General features: G+C 51.9%; 1 protein-coding gene across 2 annotated transcripts in view; it reads right to left on the bottom strand.

Moving 5' to 3' along the window:
• Nucleotides 1–25,492, bottom strand: part of GAS7 (growth arrest specific 7) — a 199,242-nt gene that overhangs the window by 44,034 nt on the left and 129,716 nt on the right. For both annotated transcript variants that reach the window (XM_059380257.1, XM_059380258.1), the window contains exons 3-4: nucleotides 14,729–14,809; nucleotides 1,272–1,357 (exon numbers count right to left, since the gene is read on the bottom strand). In XM_059380257.1, coding sequence (XP_059236240.1) covers nucleotides 1,272–1,357; nucleotides 14,729–14,809 — 167 coding nt within the window. The remainder of the gene's footprint in view (nucleotides 1–1,271; nucleotides 1,358–14,728; nucleotides 14,810–25,492) is intronic.

Raw genomic sequence — 25,492 nt, 5'->3', positions numbered from 1 at the left:
ATCAGCATCACCAGCATCAGCATCAGCATCACCAGCATCACCAGCATCAGCATCGCCAGCATCACCAGCATCAGCACCACCAGCATCACCAGCATCACCAGCATCATCAGCATCATCAGGCATCACTCCGGGGACTGCCTGGCCTCAGGATCCTTCCTAGGTGTCTCGAATCAGAATCTATATTTTAACAAGAGGCTGGCACGATGAGAGAGTCCATCAGAATGTAAGAAGGCTCGGTCCAAGCGGACGTCCAAATTCTTTTCCAGGATGCCAGCTGAGCCTGATGCTCACCCTCCTAAGACAACTTCAGGAAGTTTCCAGAAAGGAACGCTCTTGCCTGCATGAAAGCTAAGTGTTGCATTTTAAGCCAACCGCAGCAACAGAGCACGAGGTCCTTCTTTCAGTGGCTGGTGCAGGGGACCCACCATTGTGGATAACAAGCATCTACTCTCATTCTGAACACCAGCGACTGTCACTGTCACCATCATCCCCCTGGGGCCCAGAGAGAGCTGGCAGGGCCTGAAGAGGTGGAGCCCTCATTGAGAACATTTTCTGGGTACCGCTGATGGGGAGAATAAATAAGCCACACATCACTTCTTCGGACACGGCCCACCAAGGGGCTCGGCACTGAGTCCAGACTGACCACTCAGTATTCGTGTCACCTACCCGAGTCGCTTAAGCAGCCTGAGACTCGGTGCCCCGCCTGTCAGACGGGAAAGGTACAGACAGGTGTCTGTGCAGGTGTCAACGGACAGGATGACTGAGGAAACAGGACAGGAATGAATCTGAAACCATTCTCTTTCTTCCCATCCCATCATGGTCTCTGTGCTAGATTATTAAAGGTAAGAAAACGTTTTACCGAATCCCCTTCTCCAGAGAGAATATACAAGTCCCGGGGTGGGGGAAAGGGGGTGCGTAGAAGAAGGAAGTAGCCTGACCCCACCCATTTTCTTAAAGTGATAGAAACCGAGGCGGTGTGTATCAGGAATCCCGACGGCAGGATGGGGCAACCCCTCTGCCCTAACGAAGGTCACAATCCGTCGCCATCAGCCCCACTCCAGCCACCCTCAACCCCTGGAGAAAACCAACAAACCACCATCGCCTATTCTCCCCCAAGCACAGTACACGGGAATGACCCAGATATACAGCCGCTTTCTATGTGGGGCAGACCCGTGCTGCAGTCGCCTGGACCCCCGTCTGGTGCCGTCTTCAAGACACCTCCGTGGGTCTGCGGAAGGGCAACCCCTACCTCCCGTAAAACGACCCCTTACCTGGGAATCACCGGTGGATTTTCGGACACTCATGTGGGCAGTCTCGGGAGGGTACGCTGGGGTCCCTGACACGTGGTATCCATTCACTGTGGGAGAGAAACACTGCTCAGAGGCCACGCCGGCCACACGCGGGTGACGTCAAGGGCCTGCAGCCGCGGTCCCTGTGCCCACCTCACTGCCTGCCGGCCTCTGAGATGTCTCGCCAAGCCAGGACCATCTCTCCAGGGTTCATGGAGCTGGAGACGGGCCACAAGCATCTCGCTAACCCCCAGCTCCCAAAAGCGGGAACTCTCGGGGGACCGTGTTTCTTTCTGAACCGGATGGACAGACAGACATGCTTCATGATAGGAGGTCACTGCAGTCCTACAGCCGCCACTGGAAATGCCCCATCAGCAGCCACGGGTGCTGATCCAGGGTCGGGCTCTTCCCACGGAGGCTGGCGGCCCCTCCGCCCCCTGCGGGCATGTCCCCAGAGGGGAACCCCCCCACCCTCGCCCTCTGTAATGCCAGTATAGAATAGAAAGAACATGGGGTTTACTGATTTCCATGAAATCTGGTTTTGCCAATTAATAGCCGGAGGGGATCACGGGGCATCCCTTTTGAATCTCAGTTTTCCTAAAGTAAAAAAAAAAAGAAAAGAAAAAGTTCTACCCCAATGACACCCGTGCTCCCAAGGTGTGCTAATCAGCCTGCTCTCTAAGGCGGAGTGGGGGGGCTGGCTTGTAGCCTTTGCCAGTTTCCACGGCGCGTTTCCATCAATGTCGATTCAAAGCTCCCAACAATAGCCCTGCATGTTCGTGATGCCACAAGTACGCCCTGGGACCCATGCGATCTTGGTTCCCAGAGCGGGGATGCTACTCTCTCACAAACATAGTTACGTGAGTTTAGGGGGCCATTCTTCCTCTGTGAGCCTCAACTTCCAGATCTGTGAGATGGGGATAATTCTACCCAGCCTTGAAACTTACTCTGTTGGCATGAAAATCAAACGGTGGCAGTACTTGCCAAAGGAGGCTTTGAGTCGGGAAGTAATTCATGAGAAGGAGAGAGGGTTAGATGGAGGGAGGGGAGGTCACTGCTTCTGCTCCGAATCCCACTGCCTCGAGCCCTAAGCCTGCATGATCTCCAGACGCCAGGGAAGCACGCTTTTTGCATGCTGAGGCTTGGAGATTATTGCCACAACATATAGACCATGCAGATGTCCGGAAAAGATATCCTGTGGCGTGGCAGGAAGCAAGGGGTGAGCTTGGCTGAAAGTCACTGACATCTACTGATTTGCTGGAGACAAGCAATGGGGTGATGTAGACCACCCCACACAGGACTGCTTTCATGCTGGGGGTGTGCCCCATTCTCAACCATCTGCAGCAAAAAAAAAAATCCAGTGCCCCCCGTGGAGCAGAAACAGACCACTTCTGCAGACCCCTCTGGGTAGCTGGGCATCTCCGTGATCGGGAGGGCTGGCCTGATACTCTGGGAGAAGGGTGCACACAGACACAGGTAGGCAACAGAAAACCAGGCACGTGGCTGGCCCCCACTGCAACCAAGAAATTAACCCGCATGGCCAGTCACAGCCCTGACCTGCACTCAGGTCCCTTGGCAGCCGATTAAATGCTGATGCTCTCCATGAGCCCCCCTGATGTAAGGGGAGGGGGACGTGGGATCCCAGGAGCATCAGAGAACGTTGAGGGGATCAAGAAGAAGCTACTCCTGTTGACATAAGCTACACCAGGAAGGGCACAGACTAATGATTAGTATAATACACGGTGAAGGCGTCATCTTTGAGAACTGCCGTTTATCAAACAGCACAGCACTGAAAAGGAGAACGCGCATATGCCGGAGAATCTAAAGATGACAGGAGAAAACCTTAGCACACTGCTTTCAGTTGTTAGACTAAAGTAAGGATGTAGACTATCTCAATGATTCACTGAGAAAGCTGAATGAGGTAGGTATTAAAGATCATGAGCCAAGAACAAAGATAACATCTTTTTTTTTTTTTAGAGGAGCAAAGCAGGGAGCCAAATGTGGGGCTCGATCCCAGGACCCTGAGATCATGACCTGAGCTGAAGGCAGACGCTTCACCGACTGAGCCACCCAGGTGCCAACATGCCACAGAACATTTAAAAAAGCCTGGGCATATACCAAAGCCACAAACAAGGTCCTGGTAAATCACAAAAGGCATAAATCGCACAGGCCACGTTCTTGGACCAGAAAGCAGTAAGAGCAAATATTAGTAACTAAAGAGCAAATACACAAGGTCTCCACCGCACCCCCCCCCCCCAACTTCCAAACACTTGGAAATTCAAGGAAATGCCCTCCTGGTGTCAGGTCAAAGAAAAATTTAAAACTGTAATTAACACGATATTTAGAAAATAATCAGGAAGAACATATCAAAACAGATGGGATATGGCTTGAATTCTGTTTGGAGGAACATCGGTAGCCTTCGTGACTCCATTACCAAAACCAAGGAGAAACAAATCAATGGACTGAGCACACAATTAAGAATGCAGAGAAACTTTTAAAAGCCAATACAGGAAAAAAAGGAAAACATGAGAAAGAGATACAAGTACAGCCCTAGAAAAGAATGGGTTAGGAAACAGGATGACATCTGCAACTCAGGCGAGTTCTCTTTTTGTGGGGGTCACTGTGGGGAGGGGGGAGAATCACAACAACAAAAAAGCAGGTCAGCCCATCTCATCTGAGCCTGAGAGAGCGCATGAATGCTCAGAATGTGGAATTGGAAAGAAAACATAAGCTGATCGTGTAAGAGATTCTTTTTTAAATATAAGAACATAGGATTTAGGACTGTGGGCTAATGAATACATAAACGTCCATAAGCACTGAATGAGCAGGGGTGCCTGGGTGGCTCAGTGGGTTGGGCCTCTGCCTTCAGCTCGGGTCGTGATGTCAGGGTCCTGGGATCAAGCCCCACGTCGGGCTTTCTGCTCAGCAGGGAGCCTGCATCCCCCCACCACCTGTGCCTGTCTCTCTGCCTACTTGTGATCTCTCTCTCTCTCTCTCTCTCCCCCTCTGTCAAATAAATAAATAACTCTTAAAAAAAAAAAAAAAAGAACTGAATGATCAAAAATAGTTTCAAAGGATACTAGAAACACCAAAATGAGTAAAACCTTTGAAAAATGAAAAAGGACCCCCTCCGAAAGGCACCGGACCTAGACGGTTGTATGGGCAAATTCGTCCAAATGCTCAACAAAAAAATACCTAGACGCAAACTACACTAAGAGTTTGGAAACATGTGTTCAGTATCTCAGTTGATTATACAAAAGTCAGCATTACTCTGATCCTGATAATCGACCAAAGGCAACAACAGAAGAACCAACCCGCAGTTCCGTGGGACTACAAAACACGAAATACATCAATTCTTACCTGAGCAGGTTTTAGCTTGGAAGCGGTCATCACCTTTGATGATCTCGGGTCCCCGTACACCAAGGCTGTCCCCAGCTCCTTCTGACCCCCACTCCCTCCCCTCATGGCACCTAAAAATGCACCCTCGGTACACCGCTCTCTGTCTTTGCCTCCAGCATCCGCCAGGCACCCCGCCCGCCGCACGAACAGTGGCCAGGAACTGCCGAACGCAGGGGTATTCTGCTCCTAATCCATTCCCTTGTTCTCACTTCAGTTCTGAGCTGTCAGCTGCTGGCTAATTACTCTCCATGTCAAAACAATTACTGGGAAAGAAAAAATGATTTCCCATCCAACCATGTCTCCCCAACCAGCAGCTCCCCCCTGCTCTTCTCTTGCTGTGTTTTCTTCTACCAGTCCCAGGCACACTCAGAAAAGTGATGGGTAGAGAGCTGCACAGTTACGACTCACCCATGAGCATCCCTGATTATTTCTAGTCCCCTGGGCTCTCTCTCAGTTTACCGGGGGTTAGATGCAAACCAAGTAAGGCCAGAAATGGGTGCTTTTGAAGCCTCCAGCCTCCAGGGGGTAGGGTTGGGATTCAAATAAAATGGGTCAAGGACTGCTCATAACCACGGGAACATAACTCAGTCTGCGGATACCCCCTACCCCCCAAAAAAGGGAAAATGCCAAATTCAGCTGTTTTTAAGATAAGAAAAAGGGAACCGAAAGCGATTATGTTGTAACTTTCATAATTTCAAACACAAATATAAACACACATGCACACACTTCATTCCTCTTTGTGGGTAGTTAAACAGAGAGAGGGCTTGAGAGAGGAGTCACGAGAGGAGAGGACAGGTATGGGGGTAGAAAGGGAAAGAAGGAGGTCTTCTGGGGGCAGAGGGAGAGCACGTGAGTCAAAACAGGAAAGGAGCATAGCAAGAGCTGTCAGGAGAGGCCACGCAACGGAGAAGACCCAGCAATGCCTGCTGCCCAGAATTCACGCTCCCAGGAGCTCTGCTTCCTTCCCCTCCAGCTACAGCCCCCCAGTTGAGAAAGCTCCATCCTCCATACCCCACTGTGCACACTTCCATTCCTTAAGAGGCTCCAAGAGTAGACTTGTTCTCTCAAACCAGAAAATCAGCCCTGGAGACGGCCCCCTTTCCGCCTCCTTTAGGTCTGGTGCAATCTCTTTCTCTTTTTTTTTTTTTTTTTTCTGGAATAAACACATACCCTCTTTCCTCAGATTGAAGAGGCCTGGGAGCCCCAAGGCCTTGCCCCTAAAACCCACCCCCTCCTCCAATTCATAGAGTCAACGTGGCGGAACGCGGTGTTTCCCGGGGCGTGCGACACACGACACACATACGGCACGGTGTCTGTTCCACGTGCGAAGCAGTGAACAACCTACCCCCTGGAGGCTGGAGTGAAGGTAGAGGTCAAGTCTTATGATCCAAAGACTTTGGGACAAGTGCTCCCATTATTCAGATAAAATCGCTTTATTATAGGGAGGCCTTTCTACATACAGGCACACCTCAGAGATACTGCACATTGGGGTCCAGACTAATAAAGCAAACATCACAAGAAGGAGAGTCGGACTCAAGTTTTGACTTCTCAGTTCACATAGAAGTTATGTTTACGCTCTACTCTATCAAGTGTGCAGTGACATTGTGTCTAAAATACGCGCATAATTTAATTTAAAAATGCTTTATGGCTGAAAACAACCCAAACCAAACTATTAGCCATCATCTGAGGCCTCCTCTTTTTGCTGCTGGAGGGTCTTGCCTCAGCGTTGACGGCTGCTGACTGCTCAGGGTGGTGCGTGCTGAAGGCTGGGATGACCGTGGCAATTTCTTAAAACAAGACAACAGTGAAATTGGCTGCACCGAGTGGCCTTTTCACAGCTGATTCCTCTGTAGCATGTGACACTGTTTGAAAGCATCTGACCCATGGGAGAACCTCTTTCATATTAGAGTCGACTTTATCAACAAAGTTTACAGAATAGTCTCAATGCTTTGTTGTCATCTCAGCAACTTCAGCAGCAGTAGATGCCATCTCGGGAAACCACATTCTATGCTCATCCCTAAGAAGCCACTCGTCATCCGCTGGTTTTGTCATGAGATTGCAGCCATTCAATCCCACCTCCTGGCTTCACTTCTGATTTTAGGTCTCCTGCTATTTCTACCACATCTGCAGTGACCACCTCCATTCGAGTCTTGACTACCCACCCAGAGTCATCCTTGGGTGTTGGAATCGACTTCCTCCAAACTCCTGTTTGTGTCAATATTGTGACCTCTTCTCATGCATCATGAACGTTCTTAATGGCACGTAGAAGGGAGAATCCTTTCCAGAAGGTTTTCCATGTACTTTGCCCAGATCCATCAGAGGAATTGTTATGTATGGCAGCTAGAGACTTACAAAATAGGTTTCTTAAATACTGAAGCTTGAAGGTCAAAATGACTCCCTGACCTATGGGGTGCCGATGACTGTCGTGTAGGCGGGAATGCAAACAACACAGATCTCACTGCCCATCTCCATCAGAGCTCTGGGGAGACTGGGTGCATGGTCAATGAGCAGCCATATTTTGAAGAGAATCCTTTTTTCTGAGCAGTGGGTCTCCACAGTGGCTTAAAATATTCAGGAAACTAGGTCATAAACAGATGTGCTGTCATGCAGGCTTTGTTTGTGCACGGGTAGAGCACAGGCAGAGCAGTTCTAGCATCATTCTGAAGAGCTTTGGGATTCTCGGAATGTAAAGGAGCATTGGCTGCAACTTAAAGTCACCAGCTGCATGAGCTCCTCACCAGAGAGTCAGTTGTCTGACCTTTGAAGCTTTGAAACCAGGCATTGACTTCTCCTCTCCAGCTATGAACGTTCTACATGGCGTCTTCTTCCACTAGAGGGCAGTTCACCCACACTGAAGATCTGTTGCCGAGTGTAGCCACCTTCACTGTTAGCTCAGCTCCATCTTCTGGAGAACCTGCTGCAGGGCTTGCTACTTGACCTTGCCCTTTCACGTCAGGGAGACGGCTTCTTTCCTTAGACCTCCTGCACCAACCCCTGCTCACTTCAGAATTTTCTTCTGTGGCTTCCTCATCTCTCTCGGCCTTCACGGAATTGAAGAGCGTTAGGGCCTTGCTCTGTGTTAGGCTTCTGGCTTGAGGAAACACTGGGGCTGCTTTGACCTTGTCCAGACCACAGAGACTCTCCAGACTGAAGAAGGCTGTTTCTCTTTCTTGCCATTCGTGTGTTCACTGGAGTAGTAGTGTACTTTCCTTCAAGAACTTTCCTCTGCGTTCACAACTTCACGACTTGGCTCGCTTTGGCACAAGAGGCCAAGCTTTCGGCCGATCTTGGCTCTCAAGATGCTTTCCTCACTAAGTGTAACCATTTCCAGGTTGTGATTTCAAGTGAGAGACGCGTGACTCTTCCTTTCCCTTGAACACTTAGAGGCCTCTGTGGGGTTAATTGGCCACATTTCAATATGGTTGTGTCTCAGGGAACAGGAAGGCCGAGGAGAGGAGGAGGTTGGGGTGGGGGGGGGGGATGGCTGGTCAGTGGAGTGGTCAGAAGACACACCACACTCATCAGTGAAGTTCACTGTCCTATAGGGCACTAGGCTTACGGTCGCCCCATCACAATTACAATAGTAACATCAAAGATCTCCGACCACAGAGCAAGTTCCCACAACAAATATAATTAGAATGAAAAAGCTTGAAAGATCAAGAGCATGGCCCACATGTGACACCGAGACGCAATGTGGGAAAACGCCATTGGGAAACACGGTGCTGACATTCTCGCTGCATGTGGGGTGACCCCAAACCTTCCATCTGCAGAAAACCCAACATCTGTGAAGCCCTACAAAACGGGTACTCACGCATGCCGATGTGCTTGGTGAACCTCAAGCGAGGCAACAGTGTGTATGTGGTGTTCCCACACTTACACGGACGCAGAGCCCCTGTGGGGCAGAAAAGCAAGTATACCACAGAACCCACTTTGGAAACAGCTGTGGCTGTGTGAAGGCAGGTTTTGAAGTCGGGTGAACCACGTGCCGGGGCCAGTGTTGTGCTCAGCACCTCTGACGGTCCCGTGGGCACGATCCCTGCCTCACGCCCTTACCACAGGCCATGTGGTCGAGGGAGGCTGCATCTACCCAGTCGCTCTGCTTGGGGGAGCAGCGGTACGTTAGAATCTTTGGGCCTAGAAACATCTGTCTGGCCACCTGGTTTTTCATGGTCTTCCCCAACTGTCTAGAATGTAAACTGTATTCCCCAAAATAGAACCCACAATGTATCTGCCCACATGACTGTACATGGTTGAAAGCCTGTGGCTACTGTCTGGGGCTTCAGTGAGATCCTCTGGGGACCAGAACTGATGAGACACAGTGAGGAACATGCGAGCCCCCCTTCCAGTGGGTGGTGCTCCGGTCCCTGGCCTTTCCTGAGTCAATGGTGAGATCTGGCTAAGGGCCATGGAAATGTTCTAGGCATGGTGACTTGCTAACTCTGTAGGACCCAGGGAAGGTCCTGCTTTGCAACTATGTGGGAGAGGGCAGCTATTAGGGTTTTTTGGTTTAGGGTTTTTGATTGGGGGTGGGGAGAGGGGGAGCCCCCTGAGCAGAGGCCCCTGGGAAGAAGAGAGTGCCTCCTGTCTGGCTACCCCATGTACTCAAAGGAACCTTGCTCACTCCCCTGTGATCTGGAGGCCCGCCCATCAGCTAAGTGTGCCTCAGTGGGGTCAAGCCCGCAGGCTGGGCAAAGCCAGAATGTGAACCCAGGCTTCCTGATAACTCCCACCCCCTCACCAGCAGGGTGACTCACTAGAAGATGGGACTTCCTCCCACCTTTAAGAAACAGAAAAACGAAAGCTCAAATGCACATCCCAGGGTGGGAAGCTCGGAAAGGAATTCACTCGCTCTCTACACCTGCCTCAGCTGATGAGACCAGTGCTAGTCATAGGGAGCTCTTTAAATGCTAACCAATTACATTTATTTATTTTTTAAAAGATTTTCTTTAAAAGATTTTCTTTATTTATTTGGGAGAGAGAGAGAGCACAGAGAAGGAGGAGACGACTCCCTGCTGAGCAGAGAGCCTGATGGGGGGCTCGATCCTAGGGCCCTGAGATCATGACTGGAGCCGAAACCAAGAGTCGGCACTTACCCGACTGAACCACCCAGGCGCCCTCTAACCAATTAGATATAAAGAAAATATAAGTGCCATGTATAGTATCCAGGGTTAGAACCCAGAACAGAAAGAGGACATTAGGGGAAAACCTGATGATGTCCGCGTAAAATTTAGTTAATGGTGACATATGACGTTCGTTTCCTACTTCCGACAAACGTACCCCAGTCATGTAGGATATTAACCACTGGGGAAACTGAGGCCAGGGCATATAGGAACTCTCTGTACTGGCTTCGTAATTTCTCTGTAAACCTAAAATTACTCCAAAATTTTATAAAAAATATATTAAGTAAAATTAAGCTAAGAATTCTGTTCCTTGGCTGCACTGGACACATTTCACGTGTCCACCAGCCATGCGCCCAGCGCTACCACAGCCGACAGTGTAGACAAAGCACATTTCTGTTATCCTGGAAAGTTCTACTGGACCACACTACTGTGCACTCTCCTTCATTTTACCCAGTGACACGTCCACGAAACTCCTAGAACCTTGTTTTTTACTCTGCCCATAAATCACGGCGTCTACCCTGCACATTAAATCAGCCCAAGGATTATTTTTAATATTCACAGCAGTGACTGAATAGAGCCTTTTCTCTTCAGTTTGGGCTCCAACTTTACAGTTATGTGGACCTCACCCAGAAAACCTGGCGTGGAACGCCTCCAGTAAATCTATGGGATAAACACAGCTCCCAACGCTGGTGGTCTTCAAGGAGGTGATGGAGGAAAATTGCCCAGCTCAGTGCTAACCCTCTAAGCGGCACCCAACACTCAAAGAGCAGAATCTTTTTTGTTGGGGGGGGGGTGCTGGGCATGTTCCCAGATCTCACACCCCCGCCCCCGGGCTGGTCACCTGGCTGGCTCTGCATCCAGCGTCTGACCAACCTGCACCAAGAAGTCAACTGCTGTCTACAGGTGCTCTTCAAGCCTTCTCCATGAGCTCATGAAGCTACAACTTACAAGAGTTGAACCAAGGACCTCCTCACCCTTCTGCCTCCACGAAGGGGAGGCTGCTTGAGCTGGCCTTGGCTGGTTTCCTTAGGGGTTCTCATGGATATCTTTCCTGATCTACTTTTCCATGTTCTTCTTCAGAAACGACCATCTAGGATATCTGTGGTCGATGAATGTGGTGGAATTTTCCATGCTGGTCTCACTCCCTACCTCCCACCCTCTACTGCAAGGAATGCCCGTCACTGTTTAACCAGGAGCCATCCTGACACAGCTAAGTACAGCCTGGTAGCTTTGAGAAGGTAGTGTCTCGTGAAGACAAGACATCCCTACTGCATGTCACTCTTACCTTCAGTCCAACTGCCGTGCTCAGGATAAAATCCCACCACATTCCTGCAGCTCAGGGGTCCAGCAGATTCTATCCCTGTTGACTGATCTCCCCTCATCACCTACCACTCTCCCCCTTGTCCCCCACCCTCAAGCCACACTGGCCTGCTTTGTGTTCCAAAGCCCACTAACATCACTCCTGCCCGAGGGCCTTTGCACTGGCTTCTCCCTGGCCCAGAATACTTCACCACCACACCCCCCACCCCACACCCCCTGCACACACCCATCTTCTCCTCACCAGGGCCATCCCTGACTCTGCCATCCCACTCTGTCCCATTGTCTGACTTTAATGCCTTGCATGAGAACATGCAAGGACAATCTGTCCCATGTCACCTTGGCTTGTTTGCCCAAGTTCCCCGCTAGAACGTGGGTTCCTGGGAGCCATTCCAAACTCCGGTGTGGCTCGTCTATGACTTGATCTCGGGTACCGAGAAAAACATCTGGCATAGTCTTTGAAGGAAAGACGTGAAACCCCACCACTCATGCATTTGCAGAAGCTTGAGTACAAGGGTGGTTGAGATCTGGGTCCCTGACTGGTCCCCAGGAGGGGAGCCGACAACCCCAGGAGTGTGGGGGCAGGAGATGGTTAAGCTCCAGCAACCCCATGTCCCCACCGAGCCCTTCAATCTTCGTAAAGCTGCCTGTAAACGGAATGAGAGAGTATCTGGGAAAAACCTAGCGTGCCCCATAGAGAGAAATGCCTGTGTGGCTACTATTTCATTCTTTAGAGTATAGGTTTTGTTCAAAAGCTAGAAAAGATGTCAAAATATCACGGAGGCTCCTAGACCCTCATGGGTAGGACTCTTTCCCTCTCTCCATCCCCACGCATGGACTCGGAGTTGACATGTGTCCGTCGCGCGGGGTGGAGAGAAGCAAGACTCGTGATCCACGAAGGCGCGACAGGACCCGAGCCGGGACCTCCCTGCAGGCCTTGTACTGTGTAAACGGGCCAAATGAGGCCTGGCGAGGAGAATGCAGGGTTCCCGAGGCCCCCAGTCTGACAAGCGGTCATTTCTGTATCTTAACCGAAGACGCCACCACCGGGAGAGGCAGCCTGACGTGCAGAGCCAGGAGGGAAGGAAACCACAAGGCCTCTCCTAGACCGAGGGGGACACGCTGACTGCGGGATGCATCGGATTCCCATGGAACCCATGACAGGTGGGGCTCGGAGGCAGGGAACGAGGCTTCTGTGCATTAGGCTTCTGCCTATCATCATTTCAAGGAGCTGTGGTCTGTCAGCCTGGGACGGAGCTCCTCAACCCTGGCATTACCGACATGTGGGGCCGGAAAAACCCTGGGTAGGGGGGTTCTAAGGCTGCCCTGGGCAATGCATCCCTGGAAAAATCACCCCCAGGGGTGATAACCACTGCGCTAGGGGCAGGAAAACCTACCTAGTTCATACATAACTAGTACCAGTACTAGTAGTACCAGCTAACAAGGGCAGAAAGAAGCAACGAATCAAACAGGGTCTTCATCAGAATGCTGATGGGCCCGCTGCGCCTCCACAGGGCCGGAGAGTAGGCAGAACTTCCAGCTGCCCGTGGCTACAAGACCCTTTTTGGCAGAGAACTTGACAGATCTAGATTCCCCTGGACTTGGGAATAGGTGTCCCGGCACCCTGCGGCTGCAGGCAGAGGAGGGCAAGTCAGTGACCACAGGCTCTGTCCAACACCTTGGTCCTCTTGACAATTCCCATCAGTGGCTCTGACCCTCTCTGCCCATCTCCCTGCCCTTCTCAGCCCCTCTCAGAGCCCCAGTATCCAGCTCCTCTCAGTCCCCCCTTCTGGGGGGATGACCCCCAAACAGCACAGAGGGGACAGGCTGCTGCTGGGGACCACGCCGGGGGGAGGTGACCCCACTGACGTGGACGGCAAGGTCCCTCCCGCCCCAGCAGCTCCACCAGCCCCGCCAGCCCGGCCTCCGTGGCAGGCCACAACAGGCCGAGGCAGCGCACGCCTGACACCCGCATACGCCCAGGCCTCCCCGTTATTCCCGCTGGCAATTCTGTTGTTAAAAGGAACAAAAACAAAAACACCAGAATGACAACAAGGAAGGCAGCGTGCCCTGAACGGCCTGTGGTTGGCACAACAGGTAGGAAGGCTAAATGGGCTCTGGAGACGGGTTCTCACAATACAGGGCTCGCCCCGCCCCTAGGGAATCACAAGCAAATGCCCCATCTCCGTCCTTCCCAAGAGGGTTCCTCTCTGAATTTTTGTTCGAGTTTTTTTTTTGAAGTACAACACGCACACACACGATGTAAATAACAACATGTAAAAAGCCTGGAAAACCTGTGCACCCCATCTCCCGTGCCTCGGCTGATTCCCCAGGCCTCTACTTTCCTCCCATGTTGCTTTTTGAGTTCTCCTGGAGCAATTCTCATTTCCAGAAATAAAATACTTCGGTCATACAGCGTTATATTCTATGCAACATAGAATCTACTTTGAGTGCTCCGTGTATCAGTGGGAGAGCATAGCTAGGGCCCCTCTCCGTGAAAGGCAGCCCACTCTCGGGACCCAAGACCCTTCCTCTGACCCAAAGGTTAAAAGTGGTTTGTCCTTTCTTCCCCGGTCTGCACACACGCGCTCACACAGTCAGGCAGCCCCTCATTCAGACATTATTTTGGCTTTTGCCTTGGTCACCTGTGATGGGCTAGGGAAGCTCCGTAGACCTCCGATGACCTGAGGTCCCGTGAAGGTCGTACAGGCTCTCACCACCCTCCACGTGGGCTCCTGCTTCTCCCCTCCTTACCCTACCCCTCCCGCGTGCCTCCCCACCTCAGTCCAGCTACAGCGGGTGGCCACCAGTTTCAAAGCTGCCAGCGTTTAAATTCCAGGCCACCACCAGAACCACGACTTCCGGGCTTTGCTGCCTGGTTGACGCATAAAGTCCAAAGACCAACAAATGGGGTTCACGCCCACCCTGGGATTGTGGGGACATTCATGAGTTCCTGTAACACTGAAGTCAGCCCGTGTCTGAGAACTGATTCCACAGAAGACAAGGGGGGACAAAGTGTCGACCCTCAGGGAGCATACAGTCTAGTATGGGAGTGCCACAGCCAATGGCGTGGGTGTCCTCTGAGGGCTGGGATCCAGATGGATGGGTCAAGGGCTCTAAATCAACCTGCTCCTGGAAAGGAAGGTCGACCTCAACCACCTCCACTTGACTGCCTTTGCAGACAGAGAACTCACACCCTGCCAGCAATCCCAAGTGCCTTCTAGAACATTCTATTCGAAAGCTACCCTGTAAAAATCTGCCTCTGTTAACTTTTACTCCTGGATGCATTCCGAACAGTGCAGGAAATTCTGCCCCCACTTTGGGTACCCAGACCAGCAGACAGTTTACAGCCCTGAGGTCTCACCTCCCCTGGCCATCTTCCCTCCCTAAGCACCTGATAGGGAGGGAGGGTCAGGTTGCTGCTGACACAGCCAGGGCAGCCCATCCTCCTAGCCCTCTAACTTGCTCCCTGGGTTTGGCCAGTAAGATCCCTAGCCAGGTTCCAGACCCCAGAACCCAGAGTCTTGGCTTTTCCAGGGAAGGTGGGTCTGTGTGCCCCCGCCCCCCACCAACAGTTGCCCCAAAGGAGTGAGTTGACCGTACCTGTTGGAGGCAGAGAGCTCCTGTGAGGGCCAGGGCTGGCTGGAATCCCAGGAGAACTGCTGGGACGTTCCCAGGTGGTCTCTGGTCAAAGAAAGAAACACAGTCACTTTGAGAGGTTCATAGGGCAAAATCGCAGAGGGTCCCAGAGCAGAGCTGGAAAATGTAGAGACCTGGCCAGCCACCGTCCTGGCCAACCCCTGGGAAGCAGGAGCTGGCTTTCTGCCCCACGTCATCCCCCTTCCTCCTCCCATGACAACACAGTTTCTCTTTACGGGGCACCCTCGGAAACATCCCTTCAATACCCCAAGGCTGCCAACTCACACAACTCCACATCTGCCCGGGGAACTTCTCCCAAGTGCCCACTGTTACCCGAAACCCCCAAGCCAGAGGAAGGAGCTCTTGCCTGAGGTCTAGACAGAGATGGGGGTGGGGGGGGTACTCTGTCAAATGGGGGTGATTTCCCAAGTCCCTCCCAGCTCTACAGGTCCACATCTCGTCTGAATTACAACGCCTGCACTGCACTGGCCACTTCTCCCTCCCCAGATGCCCAGCTATGCCGGCCAGCCAGGAAAACAACGAACACTTGCAGCCATGGGCTCGCCCCCCTCCCCCTGCGTCACCCCGAGAGCAGAGACTTCTTATGAAGTCATCCAGTGATAAAAACGATCTTTTCTCACTCCATATAATTTGACCATGTAAAAAAACAGAGAAGGGAGCTGTATCCAGAACCCCTGAGGGGGCTCAGTTGGTTAAGCATCTGCCTTCAGCTCAGGTCATGATCTTAGGGTCCTGGGATCAAGCCCTGCATCAGGCTTCCTGCTCTGTCTGCCTCTCCGTCTCCCTCTGCCCCGCCCCCGCCCCCATGCATGCTTGCTCTCGCTCTCTCAAATAAACAATATCTTGAAAAAAAGAATGGAAGAAAAAAGTAGTATCCAGAGTTCCACAGCTCAGAAGTCTTTCCTATCAACCCTTTGGTATCTTTTCTGGAACCAGACTGCCTGAGTTGGAATCCCAGCTCTGCCTCTCCCCGCCCACCGAACTTCCGCCAAGCTCCCTGTCCTCCTGGCTGCTTGGTTTCCTCCTCTGTAAAAGGAGATCGATAGTGGTACCCACTCAAGGCAATCATTGTATTCGTGCCAAACACCCCTACAAAGTTATTTTTGAGAGTCCATTACGTGGACGTGACATTATCTAATAAAAAATTCTATTACTGAAATCTTGATGGTCTCAAAGACTAAAAACAGAAATAAACATAGCTTTTCAATGGCTTCTCTCCATGAGGGCGCCCCGTCAAGAGAAGCAGGTTCCTGCCTCAGCTCTGCCTGTCATCGGCTGTGCAGCCCTGGGCAAGTCAGACCACCTCTCCGGTCCTCTGATTCTTCATCTGAAATGAAAGGGTTGGGCTCACTGGTCTTTTTGGACCCGACACTCCTGCCCTCCAGCTTTGATCAGTGGGCTTAAAAACCTTAAACTCATTGCTTGGGTTTAAGGAGCTTAGGGCTCCAGAACCCGGGGTAGAGAGGGATTAAGATCCCTTCATGTCTAGAAGTGACCAGAAAAGCAGGCTCACTGGCTTTCCATGGGAGGAGGGGGCGGCAGGCTCACCCAGACCCCTGCTCTCACTACAGGTCACACACACAGGGCGACGATCCTTTGCAGGCTCCTCCCCCACAGAGCACACAGAATAACATTGACCTCCCACTGACCCCACTCCCTCACATCTGCTGGTCTTGGAACATGCCTTTGCTGTAGTCCTTCCCTCACCTCCACCACCATCTCTGGATGGCCGAATCAATATTATTCATCAGTAAAGTCTCAACTAAAATGCCTCTCTTCTACCATGCAGCCTTCCCAGACTGAGTGAGGGAGAACCCTGCTGCCAAATGTGCAAACTTTCTAGAGTCAATGCCCTGGTGCATCACCCAGATGTCTCCAGCTGCAGAGCCTCCTAGCCGAGTCCTGGGGGCCATTTCCTCCAACCCTTTTGGTGGCTGATGCCCCTATCCTGATTTCAGAGAAGACCTGGCAGCCCCTTCTGCCCTCTTGGAGCCTGTGAAAGTCAGCTGGGAGCAGGGCAGCAAACACCTGGAAGGCTGGGTTCCTAGGTCAGCTGGGCTGTCTATGAGGGCACGCCAGCTCTTCTAGCTCTTCTAGGCCAAGATGAAACCAAATTCTATGTGGTCAGGAGCTGCATTCATGGGTCCCAAGAGAACTCCACAGTGACCCCGGAGGGCTGCGGGGAGAGGGGACAAGCAGCATGGAGACAGTGGCATGGCTGAGCTGGTTGGGGTCACTTCCAGGCCCCCCAGAAGCTGGAGCCCCTCCATCCCACAAGAACCACAACAGTCAGGCCAAACTTCATCAGGGCAAGAGAATGGACTGAAGGATTCAGCCCAGCCCACCTCCCCGTGCTGGCCCTCTCCGGCCAACCCAAAACACAGATCCCGGCAAGCCCGAGACAGGAACGCAGCCAGGCCAGGCCGGGCGGATGTCTGGAGTGAGCCACGGGGACCCTGGCTGACTGACCTCACCAGCAGCAGTAAATGTCACCCCAGAGGACCATACCACCCATGGAGAGGAAGCCATTTCTAGGCCTTTTCCCATAAAAGATTCCCTAATCTGTTTATAGCACACCAGGCTCCTCGACCAAGCAAAACTGAAACAGCACCTTGGGGCCTGATGGAACCCTGGGTTCTACCCCTGAGGGTTAGAGGGATAGAGGAGGGTTCCAGAAGGTTCCAGAGGGTTCCAGAAACATCCAGACTCCTACTAGGAGAACCAAGGCCAGGCACGTCCCAAAGGCTTGGGGCGGGGGAGGGGGGGAGTGCACACAGCAAGGTCAGAGCGGAAGAAGTGAGATGTGTTCTTGGAGACACTGCCCATCCAACTCAATCCATGAAAAACACATTTTTCCCCAAGGGCAACTCTAACTCATTCTGACTTCCTCCACCCAAACCGGAAAGACACACACACACACACACACACACACACACACACAGATCAACCAGCCTGTGGACTGATTGAGCCCAGGAAGGTTGTTCTCCTAGCCACAGACGCTCCAGGCCAGAGAGATTTAATTTCCCCATCAGTGGACGACAATGACTGCCACGGAGAATAAAACTCCTGGGGGTGAGTATACTGAAAGGCGGACAGAGATGTAAGCCTGGGATTCAAAGCACAGACGGCCCCTCCTTAAAATAATAATGACTGTGATAATGATGCTGATCCTAAGATGGGAAGCAAGGCACCAGTTACTAATCTTACACGGTTACTTCTGGACGGCATTGTCCTTGTTAAGACTAGATCCTGCTTGCCTTAGCAAGAGCGGCTTCCAGTGGGAAAGCTACAAGGACCCCCTGGATCTCGGTCATTGGTCCTAGTGACCTGCCTTGTGCAATGTGTCAGCTCTGCCCCTCCCAGTCCCACCCTGACCCCCCCCCCCCCCCCCCCCCCCCCCCACACCCCACTATCCGCTCTGCAACCAGCCCCTACTCCTGTGTGGTGGCTCTCTACTGCCCCTGGTGGCTACCAGATGAATTACCAGAGGTACCAGCTCCGGGGGAATTGGGCCCTTTGGGGTCCTGGATGGGCTCTGAGATTCCTGCAGCCCCCTCCTCCTTACCTTCCCCCCAACATTCTTCCTTCTAAATCTCTAATTGTGCTTCTTCATCTCTCTTCTCTCCACTACTTCCAGTCTCCCTTTCCCTTTTTGGGGGTGGCCCCAACCTTGGCTTCTCTACTAGACCCCATCTCCCACCCCCCATTTTCCTCACTGGGAGGGTCTGCTAGGCTCCGCTCGGGTTTTCCTAGCCCGATAGCAGCGCTGCTGCTCCCTTCTCCAGCCCCTGCCCCAACCATCCTAGAAGCTAGTCCCCTCTACCCCCACCCCGGGGCTGCCCTAGTCTCCTTGGTCACGTCCTGCACCCCAACCAAGAAGGCAGGTCCCAGGAGCATCAGGGGACACCCCCAAGCCCTGCACCTTGGTTCTGCCTTAGGCCCCGCTGTGCAGAATCTGTAATCAGGCCAGCCTCCACCAAGGGAAGGTACAGCACACCAGAGCCCAAGTCAGCGCCCAGAGGGTCCTGCTCGTCTCTCCCTTGGGGATCTCAGCAGCAGACACTGGTTCCCTCCCATGTCCCAGTGTTTCCTGTGCCCCTGGCTTTGCAATCATGGCAATTAGGGGTCTCTGGCGACAGGACATTCCCAGCCCCTTCTTATAATTAAATGAAATCTGAACTCCAACCACAGACTCTCCGCAGGAAATGAACCACTGCTCTCTGAACACCCATTCCTGCCTGGTCTACCCCAAGTCCTTCCACACTGGGCATCTCCTTCAGGGCCCCTAGAATTACTATCATTTGGGTGCTATCATTTCCATTTCCTTTTAAGATTTTATTTAAATGGGTGTTTTATTTATTTATTTGAGAGAGGGAGCATGAGCCAGGGGGAGGGGCAACAGGCAGAGGGAGAAGCAGGCTCCCCACTGAGAAGGGAGCCCGGGATCCCAGGACCCCGAGATCATGACCTGAGCCCAAGGCAGACGCTTGACCAGTGAACCACCCAGGCATCCCCCATTTCCTTTTTTAAAGGAAGATGCTGAGGCCTCAGAGAGAAGCAGCAGAACTGTGACTCAGTCTGTCAGCAGGGACACCCTCCACCGTGCCAGTGACACCAACACCCCCAAGACACTGTGTTGGGGCTCCAGGAGCTACCCCCCAAACAGCACTTTTTTCCTCTATATGCCACTCTCTGGGTGAGAATCATCCTCTAAATTTAAAGTGTGACTATACGGATTTCACATAAACATCAGAAATCTTTATGACATGGTAAATATTTGCTACAACATAATAAATTCTATTATTGAATATAACTGTACTATACTCAAAAGCCTACTCTGCGTCTGGCTGTGTTCTGCGCCCCGTGGACACTGCAGGAAACAGAACGGGTTAAACACCCTCCTCCCCTGGCATACGTTCTAGCAGTCACGACGCTATTCTGTCTAGTTTGGAAATATTGACACATCAACTTTTCCATGAATGAAAATTTAAAATTTTCTGATGGGAGTGGAGGGAGGGTAAGAAAGTGACACAGATGGGGTTAGACGAAGGTATGTGCTAAAGAATGAAGCAGGGAAGAGGAATAAAAAACAGTACTGACAGGGTGTAATTTTAGAAGGGTGGCCAAGCAAGGCCTCCCCGGGAAAGGCACATGGGAGTCAAGTTCAGAAAGTACTAAGTATCTCTTGCTGCATCAGAAACCACCCCAAATTCAGCAGATGGGATGAACAGCGTTGATGATGTCACACGGTTCCAGGTGGGGCTTCGTGGCATGGTTCCAGCTCAGGCTCTCCCGTGAGGTCCCCATCAGGGTCTTAGCTGGCGCTGTGTCATCCAAAGGCTTGAGTGGGGCTGTAGGAGCCACTTCTGAGATGCTGCACTCACACGGATGCAGGTGGGGGCCAAGGTTCCTTGCCACGGGGCCGCTCCCATCGTGGCACCGCCATCCCTCCCAGAATGTGTGTGCCGACAGAACAGGGAGAAGCCACGATGCTTTTCATCACCCAGCCTTAGAAGTGACCCTCCATCACAAGTGTCAGATCACACAGCCCAGTGCTGATAGAACGTGGGAGGGTCTCTCACAGTGGGGTCCTGGACCAGCAGCATGAAGATCTCTAGAAATGCAAATCCTCGGGAATCAGCCACTCTGGGGGCACAGCCCACAATATGGGGGCAGCCGCTGCAGGGTTTGAAGCAGAGAAGCGGCATGGTCCAACGGTGGTCGCTATGGCAGGCCCTGCATCCCAGCAGGCTTCCTAGACTCAGCCACCATGTGTCCTCTCAGCACATCTGGTGCCCTAGATGTGTCATCTGTGAATGCTGCCTCCCTGTCCATGCTGTCAGTCCTCCAGGGATGGAGACAAGCCTGGGCCCTTCCAGAACTCCCTCCAGAAGGAGCAGGAGCAGCTGGGGAGCATGGCATGCATGAGTGGGACGGGGCCCGTCCAGATTCTAGCACCACCACCACCACCGAGAGCTGGGACACCAGTGGGATCTGGAGATGTCTCACTCGGGAAGGGTCAGGGAAGGGGGTGTTCGGGCGATGACTCCTGCCTCATGCCCTGAGCTCTCGAACCAGACCCCTCCGTGTTGGCTTCAGACCCCATGGGCTGAGAGATAATTCCTGAACTGTCAAGTGACACCCAGGATGGATACAGCTTGACCCAAGAGATTCTCATTTGGGAAGCTTCCCTGGGGGCTTACATTATAGCCCCCAGCCCCGTTCACAAGGCTCGGATCCTCAGCAAACAGAGACAGGGCTTTGTGCAAACAGCCATCTGCGGGCCATCAGCTGAACTACGTTCTGTGGACTCCCCTAGGTCCGACCTACCAGCAGGACGGCGACTGAGCCTGGGCGATGCCTCTAGTCTCAGGCAGCATGGGAAGACTTCACCCTGGCCACTGGACCCCACAGTCTGCATCCTGAGCTGTATCTAGAACTGCATGGCAGGAGCCAAATCTGGGGGCATGGGAGCAGAAGTGGGGAGGTGCTAGCTAATGGCCCCCAATGCCCAGGATCCAACAGTCATGGGCAGCGCGTATGAAACCTTGACCGGCCCTGGGGAGGCCCCGCCCCCAAGCACTGAGAGTCTCCCTGCTCTGAGGAAGGAGTGACACCAGGACTCTGCTATTATGGAAAGGGAAAAAAATGGACTGTACAGCTGCCCCTGATGCTTAAAGCACTCCTCAGCCCAAAGCTGCTGTTAGGCACCTAGGAGCTCAGGCATTGGTGTCATAGACACGGAAATCCCAAGTCCACCCCTTAGAACACATCCCCCAAAGGGAGAGGAAGGGAAGGGCTCCCTCTCGTCCTAGAATGCCTTCTGCAGCATTTCTGAGCTCTAGGGTTGTCTCTCAGTTAACTAGTGGTGGTCTACCAGCAGCTCCAAGGATCCTTCTAGCAAGGCCAGGGGCACGGGCTCTTAAAGCCGGTTCACAGAGCCTGGTGATACCAATGGGATAAAGAGGTAGCCAGTGGCAGGACCAGCAGTAGCCACAAGAATTCTAGTGCAGACATGGGGGAGTGGGGCACCTGGAACTCTCTGGGCCTGTCTTTCAAACCCTTGAGGATCCCTGGTGTACCACGCTCCTTATGCAGTTCAGATCCAGGCCAACACCCCAGGAATCCCTGAACTTGGGTTGTGGGGTAAGGAGTGTTGATCGCAATATAGGAACAGGTGTCTTGTCACGAGCTAATAGGCAGGGGCTGCTCATATTATGACCTTCCATCTTATGGTGGAGAAAATGCAGGCAGGTCCCAAGACTTTATCAAAACGAAAGCCGGGGCCCTCGGGGTCCAGGACATAAGCACAGGCACCTGCCTGAGCCCCAATCTCATTTCCCAAACTTGGCTACTCATCAGGGTCATTGGGACCCCTTGGTAAAAATAGATTCTCAGAGCCGTGCCCCGGAAACTCGAGGGCTGTGTCATATCAACATATCCCCGTCTCCCGGGTACCACGTATCATAAACAGTTGGGTGTCTGATGAATGAATGCTGACTCAGATCAAGGTAAGACCGTGAGAATGGAGTTGGGTGAGGTCATACAGCCAACGGCTATTTTTAAAAAATGAGTGTGTATAGATAAAAGGAAAAACAGAGGGATGGAAAGACAAAGACCGGCAAGAAGAGACGGAGCACCGAGTCCCTCCCCCGATAGCATGAATTACGAATTCCGCAAGGAGTCCAATTTAAAAATGCGATATATACAGGTAGTTTAAAGAAATATGACGGCAGATAACCCCCAGGAACAGATGTTCCTTCTCCCTCAAAGTTGGAGGAGCCCAACCTAAGATAACAAGACGCTATTTCCTGACTCACTGGACATGATGACATCAGACCGATAACCCCTCATTATCTGGAAGGATCTGGAGAAACAGGTTGGGGAAGGTCTTGGAAAAGCAGCAGGGAGACAGTGATCAAAACCGCAAACACACAGACCCTGCCACCTAACGCCAGTCTCAGGCGTGCATGATCTAAGCGTAAAGAGGTGGTTGGGGGCATCTTTTGTCGGAGGAGGGAGATCTCCAGAGAAAAGCTGCAAATGCCCAGGGGGCACCACACTGCGTGGGCGGGATGCATCTGGGAGTGCTGATGGGGAGGGCACGTCCAACACACACTGCGAAGTGACCAGCGTACAAAAGAGGAGTATTTTTAATCAGTTGTCTCCAGCTTCAGCTAAGGTTTTATTCAACCGGCTGTACGAGCTGTAGGATGAAGGATGGGGTTTTATGTAACGTGCAGAAGGGTCCTGCTTACTCCCGAAATTTTGAGGCTGTGCAAAAGATTCTCAGAGGCATCTTAGAAAGCACAGAAGTCAAAAGTACGTGCACGGAACATTGCTGGAAGAATACGCAGGGAGCACTTGATGCTGGCTACTACGTAAGCATCAAACCAAAGAGGACACCCGGGTGCTTAGGCAGTGACCAGTCTGACTCTTGGTTTTGGCTCGGGTCATGGGATCGAGTCCCCCGTTGGGCTCCGTGCTCCGCGGAGAGTCTGCTCCAGATTCTTTCTCCCCCTCTGACCCTCCCCCGGCTCACGCTTGCTCACTCTCTCTGAAAGAAACTTTACAAAGTAAGTCAAACCAAAGTAAGACAACTATATTTTTACAGCATACCCCATTCCGATGCTTCGCCAAGTACACGGTAATTTCCCACGGAAGAGGGACAACACTGTGTCGCGTTGGTGTCGGAATGAACTCAAAAAGACAGATAGAAAAAGAAAAACAAGAAACAAGCCAAGCAGACTAGGGTCAAGTGGGGCTTTTTCAGGGCGACCGTGAAACGTCGAACCAGTCAATAAATGCTGGCAGGACACAAGGCCAACGACCTGAAAGGTATTAAGGTGGCTCCATTTCTCATGCATTTTCTGCAATTACCTTTTTTTTGGCTTAAAAATTTTAAGGGGGAGATAAAACAGTCCTCGAGATTACTAAAAGCATACGTTCCCATCTTTTTGCTGGCAAAGGCCTTTCTAAGTGTGACCTCGAAAGGGAAGAATCAGAAAAGCTAAACACTGACTAGACCCTCTGTTAAAAAAAGAAAAATTACCATCAGAATCCTAAAACATCTTTTTTTAAAAACAGGACTACTTGTTACACCCCATTGAGACCCAAGGGTCCAAACACCAGCACTGTTCCTTGCAGACCGACATCTGGGTGTGTCTGTTTGGCCCCTACTGTTTGCACCAGCGAGCAAGGCACAAAGCAGGGCTTGGAAAGACTACATGGACCATCAGTGGCCAGTTTCTCCCAAATGATTGCTAAGAGAAAAAAGCAACCCTGCAGAGAAAAAGAGATATGAACTAACCCAGAGAAACAAGTGGGCCTAAGACATCATGAGGTCCCAGAAACTGGACCAACAGCTCAGCACCTGATTTCTGGTCCCTTGGTGGGGGCTTCTATGAGATACCCTATATCCTTCTTCTTCTTTTTCTTTTTCTTTTTTTTTAATTTTTATTTATTTGAGAGAGAGAGCAGAGTGAGAGAGGGAATGCAAGCAGGGCCAGGGGCAGAGGGAGAAGCAGATTCCCTACTGAGCAGAGCTCGATCCCATCACCTGGGCCGAAGGCAGACGCTTAACTGCTGAGTCACCAAGGCACCCTTGCCCTATATCCTTCTAATAAATACCCATTCCCACCCCATAAGCGAGTTTGAGTGGGCTTCTGTTTCCACCCACAGACAACCACCAAGCTGCATCACCCCATGAACAGCCAACACCAGCCCTGTGGCCCTTAGATCCTGGAATGTTCTTCTGGGATATTCTTCTGGAATGTTCTGGAAAATTCTTCTGTGACCATGCTGAACGGAGGCTTCTTAACACCCCCCCAAGGAGAATGCCCATAATCCCTCCATGGAAAAATCACACCCGGTCCACTATCCAGAAGCTCCTCTTCCCGCTCCGTGTACCTTCCACTCACACACCACCTTTAGGATCCTGTTTTCTGAGAAACTCGGCATCTGTGAACTTCAACCACGCTGCATTGCTAATCCCGATTTAGAAGACTTTCCAGTAAAAGGTGTGACCGTACGTTTATAAATAATGCTCAAAATCGTGGAGAGTGTTGCTTTTCACAAGACAGGAAACCGTCAGAAAGAGCCATGGTTATTTCGGGGCACAGAAATAAGCCATCCCTGCAGCCACCAAGGCACGTTCCAAGCCTTGCTGGATTCCCCAGGAAGACCATCCAGACCCTGGAGCACAAAGGGCCCCCTCCGTGGGGAGGTCCTTATCAGGAGCCAACAGTGCAAAACACAGATGTAAATCCTACACCAAATAAGCTCTTCTCCAACATCAAGAAAGGGCACTTGGGACAGTCAGGAGCACATGACATAGGGGAAGAAACAGACAACATCTTAGAGTTGACGAAATAAGATTCTTTGAGAAACAGCAACAGCAGGTTGGGAAGGAACCTCTCTGCCAAGAGGACTGCCAGCCTTGTCTACTAAGGAAAATTCTAGAAGGCTACCAACAGGGCCAGCCTCCGAGGTGGGCTGAATGTACAGTAGTGCTTCTCCATCACAGGGGGGCTGGCACAGACCCCAGGACCCCACTCCCAGAGTTTCTAAATCAGGAGGTCCGGGGTGGGGCCCGAGAAACTGCATTTCTAGGAAGTCCCCAGGTGCTGATGCTGGTGCTGGTGCTGGTCCAGGAACTCCACTGTGAGACACACGGGCCTGGAGGGGGCGGGGCAGGGGGAGCCAAGG

The sequence above is a fragment of the Mustela nigripes genome, chromosome 16 (genome assembly GCF_022355385.1).
Source record: "Mustela nigripes isolate SB6536 chromosome 16, MUSNIG.SB6536, whole genome shotgun sequence".
Taxonomy (NCBI): Eukaryota; Metazoa; Chordata; class Mammalia; order Carnivora; family Mustelidae; genus Mustela; species Mustela nigripes.
Note: the sequence above shows the minus strand (reverse complement) of the source record. Positions and strands in the feature narration are given on the sequence as shown.